Source organism: Adiantum capillus-veneris, chromosome 29, assembly GCF_014529385.1.
Source record: "Adiantum capillus-veneris isolate H3 chromosome 29, ASM1452938v2, whole genome shotgun sequence".
Lineage (NCBI taxonomy): Eukaryota > Viridiplantae > Streptophyta > Polypodiopsida > Polypodiales > Pteridaceae > Adiantum > Adiantum capillus-veneris.
The window spans coordinates 56,499,740-56,517,402 of record NC_140959.1 but is presented as its reverse complement, the minus strand read 5'-3'; the positions used below and the strand labels follow the sequence as shown (position 1 = coordinate 56,517,402).

Below are 17,663 nucleotides of genomic sequence, written 5' to 3'. Positions count from 1 at the left end.
TTGTCTACCATACAAGATGCTAAAACTAAAATTTGAGTTGGTTACGTAGGCTTTGGAGATGAATTAATTCATTATTTTTAGATATAATTCACTTTTTTTGCGAGGTAATTTGTGACAAATTACATGCTAAGCACTCAAAAACCGATCTCAATTGTCAAACAAGAATGAAGATTAAAAAATGTTGAAGAATCCAACGAAAATAGATACAAGGGTATTTTGGGAATTTTTGAAATTTGAGGGGTATATTGGGAATTTCCACGGGTATTTTGGTAATTTTCCCTATCAATTATGTACGCGAGAGAGAATTGGAGAAGTTCATGAAGATGGATCCATGTATCCACAAAGAGTGAATGTTAGAAGCATTCATATACAACTAAATCCAAAATGTCAGTGCCATATAGCAATAAACTTTTGAATGATCCCTTGTGCGATGAAATCCTAAAGATAGTAAAGACTTTGGGCACTGCCGCCAGGAGGTTGCAGAAAGTCTCCTGCTCATGTTACGGTACTCCTTGAGGGAGGCAGCGAGGTAGCTGTAATTAGGCATTGGCAAATTGGTCAAACAGAGTAATTTCATGGAGCTCTAAACAGCCAACAGGGCAGCTTTGACTCCAAAGCAAGTTTTCCTCAAGGCTCTACCTCATACCCTTTTTCTTTAAGAGGTCACTTGATATAGTATTTGATAGCTCTTTCAATTTTCCAACATTCAATATGTTGGGCATCATCTTTACCTGGTCATTAGAGGCACCAATGAGTACAAATGGTTATGTATTGTCATATATAGGTGGTCGCTTGATATAGTAATGGATAGCTCTTTCAATCTTTTTGTTGATGCCCTGTCTACCTCAAGCAGCGTAAGGTGGTCATGAGAGGCAAATATAGGTATACATATGACGATGTGTGCACTTGAATCATGGATGTGAGCATGGTAGACACTTAGCTAGTATGGTTGCTAGCATGTACACAAAAATGATTCACTGCCACAATTTCAAAGAGTAAAAAGACAAGAATGAGGTGAAAAAAGGAAGACTTAAATACTTTTACCGAATACTTTTACCTAAAGGGAAGTAGGAGGGTTAATGCCCAACAAAATTGTTTCTACTTGTGTGCTTTCCCTGCAATCTTCACAAGTTAATCAGAACACAAGGAAGTTCATGAGAATATGGTGACGCAACACTTGCTGATGATTGAGGCTGACCTCTCTTCTATAAGGTGATTGACATTGCAGTGTGCTTACCTCCACCCTTCTCTTCTCTAGCATTTCTTTCAGTCATAAATGTTCATGCATCTAGGCTTCTCATGCATCAAGACTCTTCCTCTGCTTCATTTATTGTTCACACATCTAGACTCTATTCAAGCCACATAAAAATTAAGTACTTAAGAAAGAACATAGTGAAGCTTACCAGAAAAGAGGAAACGGATTCGACCCTCGTGATATTTTTCCCGACAGGTTACAAGACAACATGCCTCCTTAGCTTGAAACACATGTATCAGAGGATCCTGAATCCTTTGATAATGCTGAGGCAACAAAAAATGTGGATTGCAAACATTGTTTGAAGCCCCCAGGTGATTATCTTCATGTCTCATAATATTACAAAATGACTTGGCAAATATATACATAATACATCTACAGACAGGGAAGGTGGTTGCAAAACCCTTGGAAAGTTGCCCATTGTCAGGTTTGCAGATACCTTGAATAAGCCAAGCCATGACTTCAACTTCCTTATGCAATATCAGGAAGGACAGGTGAGGACCGAAGAAGCCTCTCGAGCTCATCATTGGCCTCCGCTTGTATTTTCCATTGCTGTTCACAAACAAAGAACAATTTGTTGAGAGTTTGCAATAAACTACAATAACTTTATCCACACAGCTGGCAATTTCTCACGTTATTAACTATAAAAAAAACGATTAAGGGTAACCATGCTTGACTGTCCAATTAATATTCTAGGAACAAGACAGCATCCAGCTGAGAGGAAGTCAGCCCATTGCACATCTACCTTTGAGACAAACCAGCAGGGCACGGTGTTCCATCTCAAAGCTTGATAGTAAAGACTCCTCCATGCTAGTGAATATCAGAATTTCAATAAAAAGATGAAAAAATGAGCTAAATTTAACTTTTGGATTGGGTGAGTACATGGCTAACACTCAGTGCATCCTTAAACATCCACGACCGAAAAAGCCTTGACCCCCACATCTATCCGATCGCTCTGCCACTCACTGACACACCCCCAAGTAACTGTAATTTCAACATTTTATGGTATCTTTTGAGCTGATGAGTATATACATGATTTACAAACTGCCTTCAAAAGGTCAAAGATACCATAAGTTGCTCTCAGCACAAGCAAAATGCTAAGCACCGTTGTGTTTTAAGTTTTAAGAAAGCTGATTGGATTTTGCTCAAGTTCCCAAAGGCCCACAATGGGCAAGAATTGGCAAGGTGAACAGACTGGCCACCAGAAATAGTTCAGCCCTAATTAGATATTGAAAATTGTCACAGGTTATTCCAGTTATCGTACCTTCTGTTATCTCTCAAGTTCCCAAAGGCCCACAATGGGCAAGAATTGGCAAGGTGAACAGACTGGTCACCAGAAATAGTTCAGCCCTAATTAGATAATGAAAACTGTCACAGGTTATTCCAGTTGTCATACCTTTTGTAATCTCTCAACCTCTGCCAAGCGCTCAATTTGTGCAGCTATGTTAGCCTGCATAAAGAAGGAAAGTCATTACAGAAATTCAACAAAGAAATGATCCTTACATCATTCTTCATTTAAATTGTCCTTTTATGTAATTATCACACACCACAGTACTTCCAGCCTCCGCAGCCAAGACATCCAGATCCATTTCGACTTCAATCTCAATCATAGAGGATACCTGATATTAAACGTTGGCCATGTGAGGCTTCCAAAACTGCACTTCCTCTTAAAAAATGGAACAGCCTACCTTGGCATAATTGTCAATCAATTCCAATCTTGAAGCCAGACGCTGATCAAGTCCTTCCCGAGCACTGCAAACACGCTCCATGCGGGCACTAGAGACTAGCAATTGAATTAAGACACAAGAAAGAAGATCCAGAAAGTAGCAGGTGAGAGACACTTGAAAGAAGACCTTATTACTACCTGTAAGTTGCTTCTTGAACAGCCTCCATCTTATTCTGCAGCTGGCACATCCGGGCAAGCATTCGGACCTAAAAAATGAAGGCTTTCTTAGGCATGCAAGAAAATGGCACATGGCAAGCATCCATAACCAACACTGGCATCTATGGCTTTTCGCAAGACCGTGAAAGAGACCTCTTCTGTAGCACCTTGTGTAAGCTCCTGAAGACGTGCTTGCAAAACCTCATACTGTGCCAGTAATTCTTGTCGCACTGCTATTGCATCAGCAGTTCTTTGAGAGAGCTGTTCAAAAAATGTATTTCCAGCCCGTGAGACACTACCCTCCAAACTGTAGCTATGTCTATTTAAAGGTGAAAACCAATATACCTGACTTAAGCGAGGTAAGAACCAATTGTTGGCTGCTGTTCCAAGGACAGTGGCCACAGCAGCGCTAATAGCTACTGTTCGTGGAAGTGTTGGATCAATCAGTGCCGTTGCTGCATCACTACTTGCTAATAGCAAGGCTGCAGGAATAATGACTGAGGTGTCCAAGGCAGCTCCACTGCCAGATTTCGGTGGAGCTCTCAACAAAGGGTATATGCAACCAGTGACGTGATTGATTATTGACATGGGTTCACTAGGACGCCATCCTGGAGCTCTGGCACTTAGTTTGAAAGGCCCAACACCCCTAGAGCTGTTCGTTGGGGCAGCGGCAGCTACTGTGACACGCTCTCCTTCTTGTGCTGGAACGTCGGCTGACGCAGTGGCAAAACGATGCGTTCGAGCATTTCCATCTGGGGACCGAACCTTTAAAAAGTAAAAGCAATGAATCTATTTAGGTCTCCCCCATCTAGGAAGCCTTTCAAAACATCATAAGTGCATAAGTGAAGGGTGAGTTTAGGAAATGAAAAGACCCATGGAAGCGGAAAGTCAAAAGATTTTTTTGTGTCTATATAAATAGAAATGGTCGAGTGCACTTATACATTTGTTTTTTCTTTGCTTATTTTCCCTTTAGAGTTTTTTTCTCTTTAGAGTGTCCTTTGCACTATGTCAATAGCGATTTTTTTTTTTTTTTGAAGCCATTAGGAATACCTTATATTGTCATCACCAATACAGTAGAAATAGCCAAAATAAACATGGAATTAATTAAAATGTATAGCTGAGTCGACCTTGCCTGCTGTCAACTCTACATTAACACCCTCTGGATTCTTAGGATTCACTAATTTCATCAAGGCATAACCCAATCACCTTGCTGCCAAGTCAACGTTCTGGACTACCTGGAGTCACTGATCTTGTAAAGGCTCTCATAGGCTTAGCAAAATTGAAGGTCAAAGAAACTTCTTGAGAATCTGATAAAAAAAACCTTCTTCAAATTTCTGATTGAAGTCCCCGAGTTCTCTGTATCCAACATCAAAAACTGTTTCTATGAAATGAATAGGTACAGTTTAACAACTTCTGCTCATATGTATTGACAAGATACAGTCCAGACTCCATACCCTATACCTATGCCTTAAGTTTAAAGTAAATGAAAAGTTAGGCTTAATCAACTCAAGCAACTAACTGACCTCTAACAGATTCACAACAAACTTGCAAAACCAAATTGCTTGCATACAAGAGTCAATTTTTTCAAGCAAAGAGTTTTACCACAAAGGAATGTACTGCAGAGGGTAAAGGTTGCTTCATCAACCTTAAGGCTCTCAGGCCCCTCTCAAACGCAGAGGTATTCATGCTGCATGAAAGGCAATGGAAGAGTAAGAACAGCAGACCAATGCAGCAGTAGTACAAAAAGCAGAAATAATTATCGAGAAGACATGAAGAGCTATAAAGTCCCTCTAGAAAAGATATAATCAAGTATTATACCTAGAGGCGGATCCAAACAGGCACCATCCACTCCCCAAACGGTGCCTATATTGGTGCAGACCCTCACATAAGAGGAGTAACCGTGAAAAAAAACATACACTAATAATTCGATTTCGGTCTATCAGGTCATCTTTTGCAGGATTCTGCTAGAGAGAGAAATTGCTCCACATGAGAAGCATCATTTTCTAAACTGGCTTTGTAGGAGGAAATAAGGTGCCCTACACGTATAACTATAATCTGTCACAGCATCTCTAGTGCCTGCGTCTCCTTCTCTTTGGCTGTATGCTCTTTCTGCAGCGCATTTTTGGTTTAGAGCTTAACATCTGAATCACTAATCACTGCATCATTCTCATTGAGCCACACGCATTCTTTAATCAGATGATGATCAGATGAACTATATGGCAACAAAAACAGCTACGCCCTGTTGTGTTTGGAGGCCACACACACACATCATACATACCTGCTTTTCTCAGGCGCATGCTTTTGGAGCCATTCTTTTGGTTGTAAAAAAACCCAAAGCACACACTTTAACGCAGACCAGTGTTGGATTCACACCCGTATGGTTCAATTCTGTACCCGTGTGAAAAAGGGTATTCCGTACTAGTGTGAAAAAGTAAACCATACTTGACTTTTTGAAGAGTTTTTTTTGTTTTGTTTTGTAAGGCGCTTGATATTTTGCACTTTTCATCCCAGCCTCTACATAGGCTTGCAGTTGTAGCTAGCTTTGGTCATTGATGGTTTATTCTCGACTCCCATGCATGTAGTCTTGACTCCTTGGTTTCACCTTCTTTTCTTTCATGCTACTTTAGGTTTGTTATACCATGCACCTCTGGATTTCATCAGTTTCCTATTAGCTATGATCTATGGAGTTTTCTATCTACTCACAAGTCATACTTGATAGTGAGATATGCGGATTCTTAAAGCTTTCAAGTTTCAATTTTGAAGCGTTGGGTTTACATCTCAAGTCTAAAGTTTCTTTCGAGAAAGATGTTTTCAATGTTTAGTAGTTTACTAGTTTGTACATATTTGTCTATTAAATTAGGGTCATGTATGGTTCGGCAGGCAGGGCCGAGAACCGTACTCCAACCGTACTTCCGTACCCGTGCATTATAAATTCATTATAACTCTTTCTAAGATGTTAATTCTTTTTCTATGGTTAGTGAATATACTTTATGGTCTACTTGGTTTGAAACTTTCTCAAGTTATCTATAACCTCCCAATTTGACCATCATTTTTTACTTTTGTATGTTTTACTTAGATTGGCTTATATACATATATATATACACACACACACACACACACACACACACACACACACACACACACACACACACACACACACACACACACATACATACATACATACATACACATATATATATATATATATATTATTTTATTTTTTTAATTTTATTTTTTTGTGTGCTTCTACTCATAAAAGTGATTGAAATTCAACCAAATGGATGGTCTAAAGTCCTCCATCTTTTCATACTTTTGGAGAACTTTCAGCTATCAAGGAAACTGCAGCCGGAACTGTTGAATCGAAAGGTGCTATCGATAACTATTGGGTAACCTCGGATTTGGATGCTCGCTGCTGCTGCTGCCCACGCTCGCGCTCGCCATCGCCTTCAGCCCCCCCTCGCGCTGCCCTGTCCTGCCCGCCCTTCGCGCACGCTGCCCTGAGCTGTCCGCCCACCCCTCCCTCCCCCCTCACGCTGGCTGCAGCCTGCCCGCATTCCCCCACACCCACCTCGTGTCTCTATTGGAGTTGGTTCACAGCGATGCCGACTCGCTTCCTTCGCTTCGACGTCTTCGACCCCCCCTCGTTCGCCTTCGCAACAGCAACAGACACAGAATGGCGGCTTCTGCTCCACCTCAGAGGGACTCCACTGAAGGCCCCTCGCCCGACACCGCGGAGCCGACCCTTCAACTTGCTCTTTCGCCAGAAGAGCAAGCGAGCTTGATGCCGAAGTGGAGCGCTTGTAAGACACTTCGGTTATCTGTAAGATCATTGGCACTCGGTCCAGTCGGAGCGAGGTTCGGGATTTACTACAGGCCCGTCTTCTCTCCGATGTGGGCAAGATCATTGATGTCCAGATCCTCGGGAGAGGGTACTACCAGGTCGAGTTCGAGTATGCAGAGATGACAACTAAGGTGATTTCGATGAGCCCACTCAGCATCAAAGCAACTCGAGCTTACTTCCAACATTGGCATCACGGTTTTGACCCTACTATAGATGTTCTCGAGGAGGAGGCAGACTTGCCGATTTCGGTCTGTTTCCCGGGCCTGAGGCGAATGTACCTTCCCCTCCTACCCAGGATTGGTTCCATGTTCGGGACAGTTCTGGAGTCTTCATGCACGGCAGCTTCAGTTGTGGCCAAGGCCGCAGGTTTACCTATTGTGCGGATTCTCGGTCGTGACACGCACTCCCTCCCCAAGGGGGTATTGTTGCCTAGGGTGAGTGGGGGATGGATCAGACAGAGTATAGAGTATTTGGGTCTCCCGAACCACTGTTTCATTTGCACGCAGATGGGCCATATGGCAAAGGCCTGTCCTCGCAACAGACCTCGACCCACAGCGCATGCACAGCCCCCAAGGCTGAGCATGCCAAGCAGCCAGATACATAGGATTCAAAGGCTGGTACATCGACAGAGACCAGTGATCAGCTAGGTGATGGTTGGCAGCAGGTGCCTGGCCGCCGCCGACAGGGGAGGGCTCGTCCCACTGCTCCCCCTAGTGGCCGACTTTCTGGAGCTCAGCAGCACTGGGTTCCGATTGGGAACCGTTTTGACCCCCTTCAGTAGGACCTGCCTGAGGAGGCCCCGTCCACTTCTGTTCCTCCACCTCCGCCTCCTTCTCCCTCAGACGCTCCCCCTCCCCCCCCTCCCCCCCCTCCACCTTCGCCTCCCGCCCCTCCTCTCTCCCCGATGGGGCCCACAGCCTCGTCTCCCGCCCCTTCCGCCATTCCTCCTCAGTCGCTCGAAGGGTACTGGACAGCTTCTGCAGCGAGGCGTTCTCTTGGTAGTGCTTTCGCTACGAGCCATGTGGGCTCGAGAGGGACAGCCCCACATGAGGCCGTCTTTTTTGGTGCACACTTCTCCCTTTGCAGCGGTCCCTACCAGCTTCGACATTCGCAGACATTGGGACTTCTTCGACTACAGCTTCACTCGAATTCTGGGTGACTCCTCTCCCGACTTGGAGGAGGCCAGCTTTTGAGTCCACGTCCTCTTTCTTGCACCCAGCACTAGACTTGTAATGAGCCACAAAACTGGCTGAAGCCACAAAAATGGCTCACATCAGGATTCTAGTAAATGAAACATAACTTTTGTATATGACATCAAAATTTCATGAAACTTCTTAATTATGGGTTCAAGGTATAAAAAACATTTCCACGTATAAAATTTACATGAAAAGCTCAAAAATAAAAAAATAACTTTTCTAAAACTAGCAAATTTTACGTAAAACGGCACTCCACTACTTAACTTGGAGAAGTAACAAAAGTCGGCAATCTTTGTATATGGATTAAAAAAGCTTGGTACATCTGTCACATACCTATTGAGAGAATTTTCAAAGAAGTTTGGGCTTGCTTAACAACAATTTGATTTACTTTCAAAAGAAAATAGAAAAATTTTGTCCATCCGCACAAATTTGTTGTAGAAGATGGCAATGGAAAAACACCTTTAAACCTTCATTTAGCTCTATACTATTTTTTATCAACTCATATTGAGTGTTGGTTATAATTCCCTGAAACCGTTTTCTATTTAGATAACTAACATAGTGTTGGAATTTTTTTTACAAAAGTCTCGAAAAGCCACAAAAGTGGCTAATTTTTTACAGGACTAGTGCTAGAGGCATTGAGGCCCTGGACACAGCGATGGGTCTCTCTTTTCCATTGTGTGGTAGGGATCTCACAGAGTGGACCAAGCACACAGTTCTTGACTGGCTCCAAATCCAGGCTACTGAGTTCTCACACCACACAAAGGACTTAGCAATGACAAATCTGGTACAGACTCTTTGGCCTCTTGCCAAGTTCAACGTGACACCTCCAGATGTAGCAGGGTGCAAGCACATTGTGGTGCATTTGTTGGCTGACACTCAGTGCCCTCCGTGTTATGTATTTGTGCATGAGGATTCTTGGACAGAGGATGTAGCCCTTCGGGCTGCACGCTCAGCTTGGGCCTGGGCGAGACAATCACTTCTTGCACATTTGTCTAGAGGTCGTTCGGATGCGAATTACTCCCCATCCAAACCGGCCTCAAAGGCAACATCTGTTTTCTCTCACTGACTCCATGAGGATCGTCTCATGGAATGTGCAGAGACTAGGAGGGCCCCAGTTTCAGCGTCAGAGGGGTCGGCTTCGTCAGGAGCTTCAGAGATGACATACTTATGCTACAGGAGCACCATCTCTGCGAGAGCCACATTTTGCGATGTGGATAGATTTTGTGTGGTCGCTATGAGACGTTTTGGTCAGCTGCTTTTGGACCTAGAGGCATCCAAGGTGGGGTATGCATGACTATTGCATTCTTTGTAGCAGGCCATTGTGGGCAGAGGGATTATTGTGCCAGGCAGGGCTCAGTGGATCACTATGCAGGTTCAGGGTTGTCTCGTTGGTTTCTTGAACATCTATGCGCCCAATGCGGCGAGTGCATGGGCAGAGTTTTCGTCTCAGATTGTTAAGTCTCTACCGCAAGCAGAGCAATGGTGCATAGGGGGTGACTTCAACATGTTGGAGGAACCCTCTGACAGGATTGGTGGTAGCCATACTACTGTGCATGGAGTTGAGCTGGCAGCTTGGGAGAGGATTTGTATGAATCTGCGGGTTTCAAATGTGTGGCAGCATGCCAGCTTTGTGAGGCCCCCACACAGCCTGGACTTCTCTCGTTCGGACCGCAGAGTGGGAGGCGTGAATCTATCTTGGATAGATCGCTTCTACACTAGTGACCACTTCTGTGACTTGGGTGGGACAGTTTGCATCCTGGCAAGGACCTCCTTTTCGGACCATGCTCCAGTGATTCTTACAGTGATTGATAGGCAAAAGAGGGGGAGCACGATGCTTCGCATCCCAGAGAGGGTCCTGCTAGACTCGGCGCTTAGAGAGCGAGTGGAGGCTATATGGACAGAGAGCTTAGACATGCAGGAATCTCTTGCTCACAGAGTGGCCTTAGGAATTGCTCCACCTTAGTCGACTCTTTCTTCAGGAGTCTTTGACTCGCCAGGCTGCAGCGAGAGAGAAGGAGCAGTGTCTCCGACGGGGCGTTGCTTCCTTGCAGAGGATGCAGGAGCAGCATCCAGACAATCCTTGGTTGGAGGAGCGGTTCCAGCAGGCTCGCCAGGATCTCGTCGGCACTAAGGAGAGGCGCCATGAGTTTGCTTTCCATCGACAGGCATCTCAGTGGACCCAGGTGGGTGACAGAGTGACAGGCGCTTTCTTTGAGGTAGTGGGACCTCGACATACGCATGCCAAGGTCAGTTAGTTGAGGAGGCCCGACGAGTCAGTTGCTTCAGAGCCAGAGGACATGCGTGCAATTGCTACTGACTTTTACGGTGATTTACTTTCTGCAGAGCCCCAGTCAGAGCGTCAGGATGCATGCAGAGAGCAGGTGTGGGCACAGATGCCTTGTCTTGTGACTGAGGAGATGCGCCACAGGCTTGTGCTGCCACTACAGCTGCACACGGCTTTACTTTTTGGGAGGCTTCTGCCCTCGCGCGGCTCCGTGGTGAGGATTTGGTGATTCTTCTTCTCGATTTTGAGAAGGCCTACAACAAAGTTGACTTGTATTTTTTGAAGGGCACTCTACGCAGGATGGGCAGATGCTTGGATCATAGGGCTGCCCTCTTGCCCCCTTCCTCTTTCTATTCTATGCTGAGGTGATGAGCAGGTTTTTGGTTTCACAGCAGGTTGGCTTACATGGCTTAGCACTCCCTATTCGAGGAGATGAGCTACTGGACGCTGAGTTTGCAGACGACTCAGCCTTGTACTTGGATGGCCAGGAGGCCAACCTACACAGGTGCGAGCAGGCTCTAGAGACTTTCTGTTGTGCATCTCGCGCACTGGCTTTCTCGGTTGGTAGTGCTCCTACACCCGATTGGATGCCAGGTGAGGGTTTTAGGTGGATTCCCCCAGGGACTGCACTTCCGTACTTGGGCTGTCAGGTTGCTTTGGACTTGACTCCCGAGCAACAGATTGCTCCCCTGCTCCTGTCTATCAGGAGGAAGTTGTTACATTGGAGCTCCGCACGACTTTCTTTGCCAAGCAGAGTTGTAGTTACCATCAGGTATTGTTGGCTACTATCTGGTACATCACTTCTTGTTGGATCTTCTCGAGTTCTTGTATCAGTCGGATAGAGAGGCTGATCAGGAACTTCCTTTGGTCAGGGCGTGACTCAGATTGCCTGGGCCAGAGTGGCATGGCAGGTCATCACTCTTCCTTGTTCTCAGGGAGGGTTGGGGATCATAGATTCAACATAGCAGAGCAGAGCCCTTCTTGGGAAGTTCTTCGTCAGAGGACTTCTTCTAGGTGAGGAGCCCTGCAAGGAGATCTTGCTTCAGCGGCTTAGTGCTAGGGTGCTTCAGGCTGGAGGCCCCTGGCGACCCTCGACTCGATGGATTTTCACAGAGATGCACAGAGTTGGCTTGAGCAAGAGACTGGAGGACCGCTTCGCTGTGAGTCTGGCAGTCTGCTCCTATCTTGGGAGCAACTGCGACGAGGCTTGGAGAAGCGTCAGCCTAATTGCACGGAGGAGTGCCTGAGACAGTCCCTTGTTTGGAACCCCATGGTTAGCACTCAGATAAGCCACTTCGTTGGTAGTCGGCCTCATGTTTCTTGGGGTCCCATGGCAGAGGGTCCAACACGCTCTCTAGGTGACTGGTTACAGTTTTCAAGCTTGTCAGAGGAGCTTCACGGCGTTCAGCTTACAGGGCATGAGAGGGGTGGAGAGCATGTGTCAGGACATCTCAGAGGCAGTACCAGCTGAGTGGCTCACATCTCTCGAGTCAGCAGCGCCAAGATGGATGGGAGCCTTCACGCGACTGGAGGTTCTCATCTCAGTTCGGGCTATCTCAGAGACTATACTATAACGGACTTGGACACTCCAAGTTAAAAATCAATCGCGACAGCACACAAAAACCACTTCAAAACAATTCACAGACCACAATAGAATCGCACTGGCCCGGCGGAGTTCCGTGCCTAGAGATATTGGCCCCAAAGACTGGCACCCCTTTCGGTATTTCTTTTTATATTAATCAATCATCAAAGTACAAGAGAGCGGTTAGGGTTTCACTCTCAGACTCTGCATCCAGATGCTCTGAGAAGTGAAGCCCTCACCACTTATTTAAAGATACAAGGGATGCCCAAAAGCAGAGCCCCAAAAGCTTTAAAAATAAAAAGCATCAGTTCTCTCTCTCTCTTAGAGAGTCTTTTCTCTTTGATTAATAAAAAAAACCAAAATTTGCGTCGCTCATCATTTCAAAAAAAAAAAAAGCCTCTGTGATTTCCGGAAATTAGGGTTTCTGGCAGAAATTAGGGTTTCTACTGTCCGCCACGTCATCACTTGTGACATACCCCCCTCTTGAAAGCATTGTAATCGACCGCGATTACGGCTGCAAAACCGACAAAAGCCATAAACCGTCTTAGCAGACACTGACTGTTAGTACCTACGTACTAGGAACACACATCTAGCACATGTACAAAATCGACAGTCACATCACACGACATCACAGGACATCACATGACATTCAACATTCATTCCGATCTTAGACCGTGATTTATCGGCAATGTAGCTAGCAATCACATCTAGGTCCAATCGGGACCTCATCGATGTTCGATTGACTAACCCCTATTGCAACCATGTCTATTCGAGATCAATCAGACCAAAATGCTGCAGTCATTTCGGCATCAGTTCCTGCACTCACAAGAAGTCAAGAACAAATCAGTATCATTATCAGGAATTCCATTTCATAAAGTCATCCAACAGAATAATGTCTGCTCTCAGTATCCCTGAAGCTCAAAGAGACATCAGTGACTTTAGTATCAAAATCAAGGCATCTGTTGACAAAGGAGTGGAGTGACTCCCCTCTTGTGCATCCCACTGCACCAGATCTTCGGCCAAGCTGAATTCTGGGTTCCGTTTGGAGTAGACTATGCTAAACCAAAACATCGAGGTAAAGTTTCACAATCCGAGGAGTATCTGCTAGGTCCTCCTCCTCCATCCACTTCGCATCAAATGCAGGAAAGTTCTTGAACTAAACCAAGAACCGCCTTCGGACTTTACCTTTCTTCGTATCATTATGTGCCAAAATCTGTTCAGGAACAAGGATCTGCTCGTTTTCTTCCACTTCGGGTTGCTCATCAGGCTCCCCATCATCAGCCACATCACCCTTAACAGGTTTCAAGAGATTCACATGCAATGCATTGTGAATCCTCCAAGTATCTGGCAGTTTCAATCGAAGGAGACATCATTTATCTTTTCAGTAATCTGGAAAGGTCCGTAGTATCGCATACTAAGATTTGGAAAAGCCTCTCCTTTCCCTTTTTCTTTCTTAGGCGTGCCTTCTCAAAACGTAAGAGCACCCAATCATCCTCCTTCAGTTTCAAGTCGCGACGGTGGCGATCCGCTGCCTTTTTCTGTCGTTCTTGAGACTTCTGCAAAGTCTCGCGAACCTTGGCAATAGCCATATCCAAATCTCGCGAATATTCATCCGCTTCAAATATCTAATCTTTCTTGCTCAAGAAAGATGGAACCTTCGCAGCACTTTCAACAATCTCACATGGCGTCTTCCCCGTCGAAGAGTGTATCGTGTTATTGTAGGCAACTTCCACCAAAGGTAAGTTCTTTTTCCATTGAGTCTTCTAATCTGAGATACAAGACTTCAATAAATCTAAAACCACTGAATTGGCAATCTCAGATTGCCCGTCAGTCTGCAAGTGGAACGATGACAAGAACTGCAACCGCGTGCCAATGTTCTCCCAAATTGCCTTCCAAAACAAACTCATAAATAAGGGGTCTCTGTCGGAGACAATCATCTCAGACGTGCCATATAATCGGAAAATCATCGTGATCATTCTGTGTAATCAGGAGATCAAAAATGAAATCCATTTCAATACTTTCCCAGGGGCGGGTGGGTATGGGTAAAGGGTGTAACAATCCCTGTGCCTTATGCCTGTCAAACTTGACCTTCTGGCATACTACGCACAACTCTTCCACGTCCTTTTTGAGTCTCGGCCCAAAGAAGTATCTCTCTACCCTCTTCATGGTGGTAGCAATGCCGCGGTGACCCGTAAAAGGTGGACAGTGGCATTCAGTGATAACCTTATCCCTCAACGGCTGTGTAATGCACACCATAGTCTTTTTCATCAAGTAGCCTTCCCGAAGGGAATATCCAGCTACTGTCTCCCCATCCCGTATCCGTGTGAAAATATCTGCAAAAATCTGTTTCTGTGGCATACTGATCGACCATATCCTCGAAGCTCCTATGATGTATCGCAGAAATACCCAGAACCAACGGTTTCTGAGACAAAGCATCTGCCAACACATTCTTCTGTCCCAGCACATGGACAATCTGGAAGTGGAACTGTGACAAGATGTTCGCCCACCGCATCTGCTTTTCCGAAAGTTGCTTCTGTGACAAGAAGTAGCGCAAACTCTGATGGTCTGTAAAGACAGTAAAATCCGCTCCGGGTAGGTAATGCCGCCACTGAGTAAGAGCATCGATAACTGCCAAAGGCTCTTTCTCATAAAATCTATGCTGTCATCTCCAACCTAGAGAACAAACGGCTCTCATAAGCTATGACATGGCCTTCTTGCATCAAGACCGCACCCAGACTAGGACCACAAGCATCACAATATACTTCAAATGACTTCTGCAAGTCCAGCAAAGTCAAAATAGGTCCCGTAGTCAATTTCTCTTTCAATGTCTGAAAGGCAGTCACCTCTGTGGGTCCCCACGAAAAAGGTACTCCTTTCTATGTCAAGATATGCAAAGGGGAAGCAACCTCTGCAAACTTTCGTATGAACCGCCTGTAGTACGAACACAGTCCCTAGAAGCTTCTAACTTCATGGACATTCCTCAAATCGGGCCAATCACGGATAGTCTCTATCTTGGCCGGGTCCATTTGCACTCCTGACTGACACAATGTGTCCCAAAAAGTGTATCTCTAGTAGGAAAAAATTCACTTTTCTTTGCATTAATCACTAACATGTGATCTCGTAATGCCTGAAAGACTTGAAGCAGATGATCTCTGTGTTCTGCCTCATTCTTGGAGAAAACAATGATGTCGTCAAAGAAAGTGTCAATAAATAGCCTGTACTCTCGAAAAATCCTGTCCATCATCCGGTTAAATGTCGCAGGAGCATTGGTTAAGCCAAAAGGCATCACCAAAAACTCAAATAACCCAAAAGTCGTCCGAAAAGCTGTCTTGTAGACATCTCCTGGCGCTATCCTGATTTGATGATATCCACTCTTCAAGTCAATCCCGCTAAGGCACGAGGATCCCTGTAACCTGTCAAGTATATCATCGATCCTAGGAATCGGAAATTTGTTCTTCATGGTGATTTTGTTGAGAGCGCTATAATCGATGCAAGATCTGTCTTTCTTCAAAACCAACAACACTGGAGAGCAATACGGTGAAGTACTAGGCTGGACAAGACCCTTTTCCAAGAGGTCTTTCACTGGGTTCATAATCTTTTCATTCTGTACTCGGCTCACGCGATAAGGTGGCCGATTCGGTGGCGTGGTTCCACGTATCAGATCAAGGGTTTGATCTTCAGGCCCTCTGAAAAGCAATCGGCATGAGTGTGGAGAAAAATCTTGGCGTTCTTTTGACAAGTAGAACGTCACTCGCGTGCCCTGAACCCCCCTGTCATTGCAAACAAAGTTTGCCAATGCTCGGTGTAATGGCAACATCCCATCCGGGTGCCAGTCGAACTACCTCCGCCTGTGGTGTCAGTCTGTCGGGCGTAATTTCCAAATCGAGCCGCCAATTCCAAGTGAAAAGAAGTTGGCCTTGGCTCCTTCAAAAGACCTTCTTGATCCTTCACTTTGCCCCAAAAGCGGCAAAGTTTGTACTTTCATTCATTAGATTCGGTGCACGTTCCACGCCATGTGGTATCAGTTCTGTTTTTCTATCTGCCTTTTCTGCCACGTTCCTCAGCTGCTCTCGAACTCTCAGCCCTGTCGTCGTCTTTATCATTCTGTTCTTTCTGTGCCTTTTTAGGGCACTTCGCGGAGATATGTCCATGTTCCCGGCATCCAAAGCACTTCCCCTCTCTGATAAAGCGAGCTCTCTCCTCGGGAGTAAGCTTGGATCGTGCATCCTTTTTCTCTGGGTTGCTCTTTTTCTTTCTACTTTCATTCCCAGAAGTCTATTCGGCTCGTTGTGTCATGGCCTTATCTGTGGGGTAGGTCAAACTGCCAGAGTGAATGGCAAAGCCCCGCTTCGCATGACTCATCAACTCCTAAATAGAAGCTGACTTCTGTTCCACGCAGTGATCTCGGATCTCTGTAGGTAGACCCAAGGTAAACCGCTCAATCTGTTCTCTGAACGAGATCTTCTTGAATGAAGAGGCGGGTAGAAAAGAGCTCCACAATCTTTCACAATAAGCATTGATTGTATCTTTCTTGGTCATCCGAAGATGGTTCCAAGCAGCTTGTATATCTCGTTCATATTCTTGCGTCAACCAAGAAGAAATAAAAAGCTTTTTTAAATTTCAGCCATTTAACTGGCACAGTCTTATTTAAAAGAAGCGTGGACCACCAAGTACGAGCATTCCCCTTAAGGTAAGAGATAGCTCTCCGAATCTTGGAGTGCTCTAAATAGCGTCCTCCCGCAAAAGCGATGTCAAACTGTTGTATCTTCAAAGCATCTGAGTATCCTGAAAAGTATCAAACTTGATCGAGTGGCCACCTTCCTTAAACTCTCGGACTTTCTTGCTTTCATCTTCGAGAAAGTCATACTGGTTGGCTTTGTAAAAATTCTTCTTGTTCGCATAAAAGTTTCCATGATCAGAATCTGAGCTGTCTGTAGACAAGTCCTCATTAGAACTGTCAGTCTCTGGGCGAGATGTAGCCTTCTTCTTGCCCTTTCTGAAGCTTTGTTTCTTGCTTCGCTTTTTACCTTTTCTGTCTTCTTCGCTCGAATCTGAATAGCTAGAAGAACTGTCAAAAGAAGAAGAAGAAGAAGAATTGGGTACTCCTTCAAATCGAACACGCTTCTTCTGTTTCTTTGCCTTGTCAAATGTCGACCGACGACCCAAATAACCTGGAAAGTCAGTGCTTTTCTTCTACTTTTTTGCCGTGCTTTTTGGCTTTCTTTTGCGCGTCAAAAAGCTGAGCAATCCGTGCATCAACCACGTTCTCCAATTCCTTCTCTCCGTATATTTTCTTGGAGGCAGAAGGTTTCTTAAAAGCGGGTTTCGGGAGTGGTGTTGTGGTTCTCTGCCACTCCATCTGTACCTCTTCCAAAGAGGTCTGGTTCATATATTTTGCCATCTTCGGGTCCTTGGCAAAATTGAGCATCATCTTTGTTGCATCGCCGATCAACTGGCGACGCTCCATCTCTCGCCGCTCCGTCTAAGTAGGCCAAGGCGGGCCATACTCTCTGCCGGAATCTTAGTTGTGATCCCTGCCCGCATCTCCAGATGCAGAGGGAGTCGACTGATCATTGCCTGAAGCCATATGTGCCGCGGAAAAAAAAATTGGGGATCGGATTTCCCA

At 45.3% G+C, this 17,663-nt stretch overlaps 2 protein-coding genes across 5 annotated transcripts in view; both read right to left on the bottom strand.

Moving 5' to 3' along the window:
• Window positions 1-314: 314 nt before the first annotated feature.
• Window positions 315-1,710, bottom strand: LOC147419235 (uncharacterized). Its single transcript, XM_086506265.1, has 2 exons — window positions 1,404-1,710; window positions 315-731 (listed from the first exon to the last, which is right to left on the bottom strand). Exons 1-2 carry the CDS (start codon window positions 1,708-1,710, stop codon window positions 664-666), a joined length of 375 nt encoding a protein of 124 aa, XP_086362391.1. The 3' UTR covers window positions 315-663.
• LOC147419234 (Pentatricopeptide repeat (PPR) superfamily protein) overlaps window positions 1,520-17,663 on the bottom strand; it is a 58,243-nt gene continuing 42,099 nt past the window's right edge. Inside the window, exons 5-12 of one of the 4 annotated variants that reach the window (XM_086506262.1) lie at window positions 4,737-4,821; window positions 3,480-3,899; window positions 3,288-3,395; window positions 3,117-3,184; window positions 2,941-3,028; window positions 2,800-2,871; window positions 2,649-2,702; window positions 1,520-1,804 (exon numbers count right to left, since the gene is read on the bottom strand). In XM_086506262.1, the coding sequence (XP_086362388.1) occupies window positions 1,724-1,804; window positions 2,649-2,702; window positions 2,800-2,871; window positions 2,941-3,028; window positions 3,117-3,184; window positions 3,288-3,395; window positions 3,480-3,899; window positions 4,737-4,821 (976 nt within the window). In that variant the 3' untranslated portion in view covers window positions 1,520-1,723. Of the gene's footprint in view, window positions 1,805-2,648; window positions 2,703-2,799; window positions 2,872-2,940; window positions 3,036-3,116; window positions 3,185-3,287; window positions 3,396-3,479; window positions 3,900-4,736; window positions 4,822-17,663 lie in introns of those variants that run through there. The other 3 variants (XR_015187192.1, XM_086506263.1, XM_086506264.1) reach the window with 3 other exon arrangements.